Source organism: Sus scrofa, chromosome 1 (genome assembly GCF_000003025.6).
Source record: "Sus scrofa isolate TJ Tabasco breed Duroc chromosome 1, Sscrofa11.1, whole genome shotgun sequence".
Lineage (NCBI taxonomy): Eukaryota > Metazoa > Chordata > Mammalia > Artiodactyla > Suidae > Sus > Sus scrofa.
This window is the reverse complement of record NC_010443.5, coordinates 246,817,149-246,829,179: the sequence shown is the minus strand read 5'-3', so window position 1 is coordinate 246,829,179 and position 12,031 is coordinate 246,817,149. Positions and strand designations below refer to the sequence as shown.

At 34.9% G+C, this 12,031-nt stretch overlaps 1 protein-coding gene across 3 annotated transcripts in view; it reads right to left on the bottom strand.

The window, feature by feature from the left end:
* FSD1L (fibronectin type III and SPRY domain containing 1 like) overlaps positions 1-12,031 on the bottom strand; it is a 78,987-nt gene that overhangs the window by 17,905 nt on the left and 49,051 nt on the right. For all 3 annotated transcript variants that reach the window (XM_003480570.4, XM_005660313.3, XM_005660314.3), the window contains exons 6-8: positions 8,359-8,480; positions 2,848-3,057; positions 1,561-1,659 (exon numbers count right to left, since the gene is read on the bottom strand). In XM_003480570.4, coding sequence (XP_003480618.1) covers positions 1,561-1,659; positions 2,848-3,057; positions 8,359-8,480 — 431 coding nt within the window. The remainder of the gene's footprint in view (positions 1-1,560; positions 1,660-2,847; positions 3,058-8,358; positions 8,481-12,031) is intronic.

Below are 12,031 nucleotides of genomic sequence, written 5' to 3'. Positions count from 1 at the left end.
TATATAAGAAAGATTATCTGCCTGTAAATATAACTGTACTTTTAAATGGTAATGGATATTTTTCTTCTTTTTAAAGGGTAATTTGTAATGGTAATTTAGATTTTTATCTCTAAAGAAACCACAGTAACATCTCAGTTTGTTAACAAGTAATTCTAAGTAACTACATTTCTTGGCTAAGTTATCTATAGCTCTTAAAACATTTGCTAATCCAAACAAAGTACTTTTACTTCGTTTTTTTTTTGTTTGTTTTTTAACCTTTCCGATGCACACATAGTCTTCTGAGTGTATCTGGTCAATAACTTTTGGGCCTCATATCTAGTTTTATTCTGATTTTTTTTTTTTTTTTTTTTTGGTCTTTCTGCCTTTTCTTGAGCCGCTCCTGCGGCATATGGAGGTTCCCAGGCTAGGGGGTCTAATCGGAGCTGTAGCCACTGGCTTACATTACACCAAAGCCACAGCAACACAGGATCCGAGCCACGCCTGCGACCAACACCACAGCTCACAGCAACGCCAGATCCTTAACCCACTGAGCAAGGCCAGGGATCAAACCCGCAACCTCATGGTTCCTAGTCGGATTCGTTAACCACTGCGCCATGACGGGAACTCCTCTAATGTGATATTTTTATATCCTCCTCCAAACTATATGAAACTTCTGGCATTTAACCCTATTCAAATGATGTATGAGATAGAGGTCAGTGAAACATCCAAAGCCCAACTATCTACAACAATGTGCAGAATCTAATTCTGGAAGTAAACAAAGTCAATTATCACTCACAACTGGAAAGATCTCTAGCATTACAGCCTTCAAACTAGCAAATATCTGAAAAGTCTTCTGTGTTTAAATATGTTATTCGAGGAGGTTTAAACTAAATCCAAATTGTCCTCAGAGACTAGAAGTACCTAGGTTCTGGGCCCACAAGAAGGCCTGGCACAGAACTTGTAAATAGATTCTTATCAACACCTTTCCAAGCTAGTTTCAGGATCCATAGGTAAGTCATTCAACATACCTGAATTTCACTTTGTTCACCAGCAAAATGGGTATTAATAATATCTGTTCTACTGATCTCGCAGGATGGTTTCAATGATCAAATGAAGCCTGGTGAGAGGGCTTTGTGAACATTAATAAACTATACAAATGTTCATTTCTACAATAGTATTTAAGAAAACCAAAGAAACCTGAACTAAACAATATGTACCTCCCCGTTACTGAACCATAATCCATTCTCCAGGGAAACCCTGGGCAAACTTCAGGGATGCTTATGTATTTATCCTAGCTAAAATCTGTAAACTAAGCACTCATGAGAGAATGTAACACCATCATCTGTCTATTTCACCCGTATGAATAACCATGGTAAAGGAAAAACTAATGAAAACCACTATTGTATCCCTAATTTTCCCATCTTAAAATTCCTCCTGTTGAGAATTCCATGAGGGATGGGGGTAGTGTAAGAAGGTGGAGAAGGAATGCAATCATACATGAAATGCTTCCTGTTATGAAGTCTTGAAAAACTTCAGATATTAAGTTCTGTTTCATGCTACATAAACAGCTATTCATCTTACCTTTGGTCTCTAGAGTCACTGGATCAGAATACTCTCCAGCCACAGCCTTGTTACAAGCTCGCACTCTAAAATTCATATACTTCGAATCAAACTTTAAGCCTGAAAACAATGAAAAATGGCTTTCAGATATGAAAAATAAGTGAATTTACTCCAAAACCATGAATATGAATCTTTAAACAGACATTTTTCCCTCCTTGGAACCATCTCTTTAATCAGGAAGAGTACAAATATATTTTAAAAGGGTGATAAAACCTGAAGTAAGAGGAATCATAATTTATTTATTATTTTCTTCAAAATAAATAGTTTATCAATTTTTTTTAAACTTAATGATAAAAAGGTACTCCCAAGCCTCACTATAAGTAAGGTTTTGTTCATGGAGAGATGCTACAATTTAAAATAATATGTTCAATTTCTGGAAATCATACACCCTAAAGAATTATTGTATTTATAAAACATTGTTTCATATGTGAAAAATAAATTTAAAGAGAAAGTGATGTATAGGGATTAACAGCAAAACTTTAAAATCAGTCAGGTCTAGATTAAAATCTCAATCCAAAAATTACTAGCTATGGGACTTCCAACAACTTGATGGAGTCACAGATCTGTATCTGTAAAACAGAAATGATAAAACCAACCTCATAACCATAAAGATTAAATGAGATGTATTGTACTGATTAAATGAGATATACTGTGTAAAAAACACTTCAGCCCAGCTCCTGACAAATAATAAGCCCTCAACAATGGTGATGTTACTAATGTTACTGCTCATGCAAAACAGTGAACAACTCGGACACATGCGGCAATTTCAAATACCCAAAGTCCCCATATATGGAGATATGTTTTTAAAGACTATCAAAAGACCAACACACAAATTTCCAATATCAAGCAAAACGTTAAGTATTACCATGAAGGTAATCATAAAAGGATAAAGGCAAATACTTACAGTATCACTGAAATGTGGGGCAGTATACACACCTAGAAAATTGATTAGCTTTTTATTGTTAGGAAACCAAGGTAAAAATTAAATGTTACTCTGAAATATAGTTTCCAGAACATCCCTTCATGTTTGTTTTACATATATTGTTTTACCAGACTGCAAATATTGAGAAGTAATTAAAATGAAGGTTTTCTTGATATTTTAAGAGAAATTCATTTCTAAAGTAAACATACAAGAAATCAGCTTGGCTAAAGAAACTTAATTACTTCATCTTTTAATGTAATTAAATATATTTTTCACAATTACATTTATTTTCTGAGAGTGAGATTCATGAAATGCAGTCATTTTACCTGACAGTGTATATTCAGTTCCCTTAATATTATCAATTATCTCCCAGCATCGCTCATCCTTTACACGTGGAAGTCCATCAAAATTTGTTTTTCTATATTCCAATATAAAATGATCAATCTTATTATCTTCCTCTGGCATTTTCCAAGCTACTGTTACAGTGTTGTCAGCCACCAAACACTCTACTGGATCTATCTCTGGAGCTTTGGGGACTGAAAGGGGAAAAAAAAAAGGCTTATTTCTTATTATAGTACTAATCCAATATAAGTATTTTGTCATTCAAATTATGCTTTTTCAAGTTGCTTTTGAACTGTTCAATTGAATCAGCCCAAGAGAAGGGATACTTTACAAATGCAAAATAACTTTTTTCATAGCTCTGTTTAAAAATTCATATTTTAAAGTTTTTCATAGACTAATTCAAAGTTTATTAAAATCCCAGTTGGCAAAAAGCAATTCAAACATGCCAAGAATAAAGAACTAAAAATAACTTGTTACTTTTCAACACATACTTTTAATCTGCTATTTCAAACAGCTGGAAAATATAAATTAAATCAGTATTGACAAAACAGGATAACTTGTTTTGAATCCAAAGATTAAAATAATTCAAAATATTTATAATGTATTTTTTTTTTTTTTTAAAGGGCTGCACCATGCCTTATGGAGGTTCTCAGGGTAGGGGTTGAATCGGAGCTGTAGCTGCTGGCCTACACCACAGCCACAGCAACATGGGATCCAAGCTACATCTGCCACCTACACCACAGCTCACGGCAACGCCAGATCCTTAACCCACTGAGCAAGACCAGGGATTGAACCTGCATCCTCATGGGCTGAACCATGACGGGAACTCCTACAATGTATGTTTAAAACCTTGTCTATAAAATAATGTAATTTCTCAATACTGGACAAAAATGAACTCAACCCCACAAAATACTTAAGCATTTTAAAATGTTTTTCCAGAGAGTTCTATAATTCATTAAAACAAACTGAGGTAAATGAGTCACAATTAACATGTATTAAAATTAATTTCTCTTCCATAAAAGGGGTTTTCCACAGCTCCTCAACCTTAATAGATGTTCCATTTAAATAACAGCAGCTAACTGGAGAAAGTGGTCCTCCAGTGATACAGATGTGTCTGAAATGTGTGAAATTGTGCAAGTATTGTATTTAAACATTTTTTTTTTGCTGAAAAATTTTTTTAAAGATTAACTCCCAAGTATGTAAATTAATTAAACTATCACATCAGTAGAAGAAAAATGATCAGAAGAAAAAATATATGATCATTTCAATAGATGGAGAAAAAATATTTTACAAAGTCCAACATTTATTCATGACAAAAATTCTAAGTAAACTAGGGAGCGTTTCTTGATAATGAACATCTATACAAAAAACCTACAGTTAACATCTATGTTGAGAAACTAAGTATTTTTCCCCTAAGGCAATGACATCCCCTCTTTCTACTCCTATTCAACACTGTACTGGAAGTTCTAAATAAATGGTATAAGACAATGGAAAGAAGTAAAATATATACAAATTAGGAAGGAAGGAATAAAACTGACTTTGCTTATGACATTACTGTCTATGTAGAAAATTCCAAAGAAGCAACAGAAAAATTCCTGGAACTAACAAGCAACTACAAGGCTGCAGGATACAGGGATGAACAGGCAAAGTACAGGGGAATTTTAGAGCAGTGAAACTATTCCATATGATAATGTAATGGTGACATTATATATTTATCAAAACCTACAGAACAGTGTTAACACAGAGTGACTTTAGTTAATAATATTGTACTAATATTGATTTACCAATTACAGCAAACGTACTACACTAAGACAAGACATTACTAATAGGAAAAATGGTGTTGTGGGGGAGAGGGGAGGTATATAGTAAATCTGTATTATCTGTTCAATTTTCCATAACCCTAAATCTATTCTAAAAAAAGTTTTTTGGGTTTTTTTTTTTTTTTTTTTTTTGTCTTTTGTCTTTAGTCTTTTCACGAACCTCTATGGAGGTTCCCAGGCTAGGGGTCGAACTGGAGCTGTAATCACTGGCCTATGCCAGAGCCACAGCAACACCAGATCCCAGCTGCATCTGCAACCTACACCACAGCTCACGGCAATGCCAGATCCTTAACCCACTGAGCGAGGCCAGGGATCATACCCGCAACCTCGTGGTTCCTAGTTGGATTCGTTTCCACTGTGCCACGAAGGGAACTCCCTAAAAAAAGTATTAAAAAAAAAAAAAAAAAGATAACAGTAACAAAGGAATTATGTACACTGAAATTTAAGGCAATATGAGATCTAACAAATAACAAAGTAAAGAAGTTCCCACTGTGGCTTATTGGGTTAAGAACCTGAGTAGTATCCATGAGGATTCAGGTTTGATCCCTGGCCTCAGTCAGTGGGTTAAGGATCCAGCATTGCCACAAGCTTCGGCACAGGTCACAGATGTGGCTCAGATCTGGTGTTGCTGTGATTGTGGTGTAGGCCAGCAGCTGCAGCTCCAATTAAACACCTAGCCTGGGAACTTCCATATGCCTCAGGTTGTGACCCTAAAAAAAAAGAAAAAGGAAAAGAAATAAGTAAAGCAAATATCTTAGATATAATCAAGACCAAGATGAAAAGAATTTGATATACATTTTAAATCTTCACACCTAACTAGTAAGAAAAAGAGGGAAGAAGAGAGGTGGGACAATTGAGTCCATTAACCGTAGCCTTCAAAATTCAACAACTGCACACACATGTATAATTGTACAATAAATAATTGAGATCAGATATATCTTATCATTAAGACAACAAAGAAATATTTATCATTTCTCCTTATGATTAATTTCTTTCACCTGTCTTGTGTCCCTATAATACATTACACATATTAGTCTCCATTACTGGAATATAACCAATACCCTATCTTTCCATTGCTACTATCCATTGCTAAGGGAAGAGATCATAGGATTTCATCAATTTAATATGCTCTGCATTGCCTACATATGAGGAAATGTAGTGATTTAAAAATTTTGCTGACTTTTTTTTGTTTGTTTTGCCTTTTCTAGGGCCACTCCTGTGACATATGGAGGTTCCCAGGCTAGGGGTCTAATCGGAGCTGTAGCCGCTGGCCTACACCACAGCCACAGCAACACAGGATCCAAGCTGCATCTGTGACCTACACCACAGCTCACGGCAAAGCCAGATCCTTAACCCACTAAGCAAGGCCAGGGATCGAACCTGCAACCTCATGGTTCCTAGTCGGATTCGTTAACCACTGAGCCACAACGGGAACTCCAAAATTTTGCTGACTTAAGATCTGTACTGAACACTCCAAGAGGCTAAGATAAAGAGAGAATCACTTAATCTTTAAGTGGGTCCAGCTAACTCTTTACCATCTATATCTCAAATTCAGCTACCATTCCAGTAAGAGTGTACTGGCAACAGGATTTTTCCTTCTTGTGAATAATGGCCCCCAAAGAAAGTAAACTTGAGAGGGATAAAGAAAATTTAGATAATTTATGAGTAGTATGTCAAATTAAGAGTGACCTGGATCTAATATGTAGGAAGCTTACCCAATATTCTACATAGAAGTAAGAGAAGAGTTTCATCAAATGTGAGATAAAAATTCAGGGGAAGATGAAAGATGGTAAGCCTATAATATAAAAATATTACTTAGGAAATGCAGAACTCTCTTTAGAAATGAGAATGGAAAGCAATTTATAGTGATTTCCATAAAACAGCAGTTAACTAACAATAGTGTGGAAACTGGCACACTATTTTTTTTATTAATGTTTTTCTCTGCACGTGAACATAAAAGAACAACTGACATCAACACTGCCATAAACATGTTCCTCTTAGCTGCAAAAGCTCAGAGAGGGATATAAATGCTAAGTTTCAATGTATTAAATAATGACTTAGAGTAGAAGAAGATGACTGTAATTATTACCATCCATCATCATCACTTTCAGTTTTCAGACTCAGATAAATCCACAACTCATTACTACACCAAATGCAGTGTAGAGTTGATTTCTGCGGTGCTTTTGGAATGAATTATTAAGGGATGAAGGTATTCATTATTTTAAGTTAATCGGCATCTTATTTTTATGCTATAGCAGAATATAAAAAATTAGTGATATGAATTCATCTTTCATAAATTTTAACAACCTATTATACCTTCCATCAGGATGAAACTCCTCCACAAAAGGATTTCTTGTTTTTTATTATACCTCATTCCTTCAGACTATCTTAACAGTTTGCAAAAGAGAAAATTCTAACTGTGCATGCAATCTACTTGACTGTACAGCAGACATGGCCTTGATTTGCTAAGACATCACTAAAATCCAAGAGAAGGAAAGTAATGGTGAGAAGACTGCTTTTTTTAGCAGTCTTTTTAAATTGAAATATTACTACTCAAAATATTCACAATCCACCACTCCTGACCCTCCTTCTGAATTTAGAAGTAGTGTGAATGAATAGAATGGTTAGTATTTCTGAAAGGCCAATTTACAGGTATCCACTGACAACCATGGTTCCTTCTCTCATCTTATCCTTCTGTAAACTCCTCTAGAACTTCTGCTCTATAACACAGAAGTTAATACTTCACTTACTACCCTTACTATTTCCATTTGAGTTTCATGACTAACTTTGTCTTTCCAATTATGTTCTAAACTCCTAAACCAAATTTTCAGAGAAGAAAAGAATGGTTTCATATGATCAATATTCTCTACTCAAAAACAGCTTACTCTAAAAACTGTAAGCCTATAAATAAAACACTTCACTTTTAAGAGATTTCCTGATCCCCTAAATCTCCAAATCCAAACTGTTTTAGCTAATAACTTAACTTTAGTTGATGTCAGCTAAAAAAAAGAATAGAAGCCAAAAGGTCCTTAACTGGCTCTTTCATGAGGACAAAAACTTGGGACTCAATTTCAAATGGTTTTAGCTCCTGGAATATCCTCCTATTAATACTCTAATAAATGAATGTTAATGCATTATTACTGGAAATAAAATTCCATCTGAATCAGCAACAACTACAAAAATAATGATAATAACAGCAGTTAACATTTCGCTGAGTGTTTAACTATGTGCTGGGTACTATTTCAAGTGCTTTAGACGTCTCAACTCATTTAACCCTTATAAAAACCCTAGAAGAATAACATTACATTTTAAAGAAGAAAATGAAGTAAAGTTAAATAACTTGTTAAGGCTACTCAGCAGGTAAGCAGCAGCTAGGATTCAAATTTAGGAAGGCTGGCCCCAAGTCTCAGTGTTAACCACCATGGCATATTGCTTCTCTCTGCTAAACTAGCAATAAAAGGTATCCCTTAATGGTATTCTCAAAGCGTAATTTTTACTATCAGCAAAATAATTCTCTAAAAATAAAGACTAGCAAATTCATTTATTCCTTAACCTCAAGAAGACAAAAAAAAAATCACACTATATTTATTCCATTATAATGTTCACTACAGAAAAATCTTGAAGAAAAAAAAGGTTTTATATGTAACTTTTCATGTAATATGTCTGCTTACTTACCTGGCAGAAACTTCAAAGTCTGCAGTATCTGTCTTTCCTGAGAAAAATCCACCATTAAATGAGTCATGTTGTCACTGACCTTTGGTTTCAAAGAAAGGCGAAAGGCTGAAGCCATTGTTACTCTACAGCAAACACAAACACAAACATTCTTTTAAAAATAAAAGAATGGGAAGTATCATATTTAATTTATAAAATAAACAATAGAGAAATTATTTCACTCTAGTAATTTCAGAAACTAATAACAAAGGCAACAAAAGTAAACAGAAATTTGCTTTTAGAGTTTTTGAAAATTAAATTAATAAACTGGAAAATGTTTTTAAATTTAGAGACATTTAGGATAGACTTTCAGGAACTTTCCTCCAGCCAGTTTTACAAAACTGCACAAAAATACAAATATCTCAAGAGACAAATACCCGATAAATCACCTTTAACAGACACAAGAGTCATCTGAACCTCTGTACACTAAATCTGACTTCCTGATGCCAGACTCACTCCTTTTCATATGCCAAATAATGAACTGTAAATACACCCTGATTCAAATATTTTGCCTAGTTGTCACAGCTATTCTTTGTGTCCTTAAGTAAAAGCAGAATTACACTAACCAAATATTGTATAGCTTGGTAGCTGCTAAAAGATAGGCCATGGATGAGAAAGGAGAGAAATGAGATCACAATTCTGAATACCATGCTAGTAGGTGTCACTCTGATGTATCAACATCAGCTGGATGGAAGGATACAAGGAGAAACAGCCTTGTGAAACCGTACGCCATGGAAATAGCAGGAGCACCATAAATATTCTTTACAAGAATGTGGTATAAAACAAACAAACAAAAAAAAAGTCATTTTTCCCAAAGTAGGGGAAAACTGTTCTGTCAATTAAAATGAAGATTAGGAGAAATTCTCATATTCTATTAATTTGTTACTTTATCTCAAATTTCAATTTTTCATATTACAGTAAATTTCTATTAAGTATCACAAAGTAACTCCCCTTATTATCTTTCATTAAAGAATAATACAAAAGTCATTTATGACTATTGTCCCCTAGCACACAATCAGGAGAGGAAGGAAACAGAGCTGGAGGAACAAAGGGAATAGCAGGGCCTAGTCCTTCAGATCTACCCAACTACCCTAAAGATCAATGGTATGAAAGGTATAAAGATGTTGCTGCATTCAGTTATTTCGGGATGAAAAATGTCAAACTGTCACTGTATTCAGTTATTTCATTTTAAAACTAGGAAAGTAATCACTTCAGTAGTAAAGAGTCAACAACAGCTGATCTATTTATCAAGAAGAAAGTACTATACTGAAATACTATTTATGGAGAAGGGAACTCATGCTTGACTGAATGTCAAGTATAACACTGAGTATGTCACACATTCTTATCTTAAGCTCTTGGTTCTCAATAATAAAATTTAAGATTATGTCAATAAGCAATTAAGAATAAAGGCTAAGTCTTACATATGTTATTCTTTACAGCCCCTAGTATCTTTTGATTTAAAGACTTCTGAAAGAGCTATATTCAGATAGGTACCTAGTAAATGCCCACTGAATGGGTTTGCATTTACTTGGTTGCTTCTAAACCTGACTGTTTAAATGATTATTGATAACTGTTGAGAAAAAAAAATCTGAAAGTATTTTAAGGAATTTAAACCTAAAACTTTGTCTGTAGAACTTGATTATAGAGGTCTTTCAAAGCCTAAAAACAAGAATAATAACCTATCTAGTCAATGAAAATCTGTCTCCATAAATCACGTGAGATGAGCAACAATGCTATAAAAAAATATAAAAGACTGAACTTTCCAAAAGACTTTTTCTTTTTAAACTGAATTTAGACAATTGTGTCTCAAAGCCCAAACTAACGATCTAAAATCCATAGCTAGTTCTCTACATTACAGGATCCATGTGGTTAGGAATGTTTTAATTCACCTTGACTTTCTTAGTTCATTTCTAATAGTACAAGCTGAATACAAGGATCTCTTCCTCCTAGTTTTATTCTTACAAAGAGAAAATAACTGTGAAACATAAGGATGAACACTTTTAATTTCCTCAAACTACCTAATTAACTTGAACCTCCCCCTTTGATGACCCTTTTCTTTCAAAAACTAGTAACTCCCACAACGCACCTCAACTAAGGTAAGCATGTACCTCAACTCAGAAGCATATACCATTGATTTGTAAAGTTCAAGATCTGTTATGTATTATTTTCTCATTATTTCTTTAGTTTTTCCTGTCTCTCCTGCTATTACTTCTGTTATTTTTGTCACAGCCAATGATAAATACTGAATTCTCATAGATACTTTTTGTTTTGTTTTGTTTTTGTCTTTTAAGGGCCACACCCATAGAATATGGATGTTCCCAGGCTAGCAGTCTAAATGAAGTTGCAAATGCCAGCCTACACCACGGCCACAGCAACACGGGATCCAAGCCATGTTTGCGACCTACATCGCAGCTCACAGCAACGCCGGATCCTTAACCCACTGAGCGAGGCCAGAGATTGAACCCGGCGTCCTCAAGAATACTAGTCAGGTTCCTTACCACTGTGCCCCGAGATGAACTTCCTTTTTTTTTTTTTCTTTTAGGGCCACACCCACAGCATATGGAAGTTCCCAGGCTAGGGGTGGAATCAGAGTTGCAGCTGCTGGCCTACACCACAGCTCACGGCAACACTAGATCCTTAACCCATTGAGCAGGGCCAGGGATCACACCCATATCCTTATGGATACTAGTCAGGTTCACAACCGCTGAGCCACAACAGGAACTACTCATAGATATCTTCATTATTATTTTTTGATTCTCTGCTAAGATATGTTACACACTCTTCCTTAACTACCATTTCTGTTCTCATATAAGGAAATAATCCTTTCTTCACTTAGAGAAGATAATTATTTTGATTATATGTCTAAATTATTTTTATATTATAAATGATGGGATTCTAGAAGCTTGCTTCCTGGAAGAACACCTAAAAACTACATCAGCAAAACCTAGACATTAACAAGCTAAAAAGTAAGTTTTAAAAAATTAGGCTAAGATCCCTTCCTGCTCCTTAAGCAGGAAGTAAAAATTTTGTGAGTAACCAAAAAAAAAATTTTTACTATGAAAAACAACAGCAACAAAAAAATGGGGTTAACTCTGGCAGAAAAAAGGAACCCTAAATCCTGAGGTCACCTGGATGCTGATGATATCAGGCCAAGAGGTTGGTTTAGGAGAAGAAGCAAAGAAATCCAGCCTCACTGAAGAATGCATTCAGCCATGAAAACTGATCATAAAATTAAATTCTGACAAACAAATCTGGAAAAAAGAAAGTGGTCAGGGGTGAGGACAGGACTCTGGGAAGCACAGAACCACACTCATTCCTGGGACAGGAATGAGAGATTTTGCAAGGTTTCTTGCAAAGTCTTTGGACAGCCCAAAGCTTGATTAAGAAGTGACTTCTAAACCAGAAAAACAGGGAGCAGAGCAGCACTTAGCGGAGGAGGTGCCAAACAAAAGAAAAATCTAGCTAGGGTGGAAGATGGATTACTCATAGCAAATTCCAGAAGACACAATCCAAATATACCTTATCCAAAAAACTGACCTATCTAGCATCCATTGCTCATACAGTCAATACTTTACACCATCAAAATCTCATATTCTCCTTTCTACATTTAGGATTTATAAGAATAACCCATGTCTTT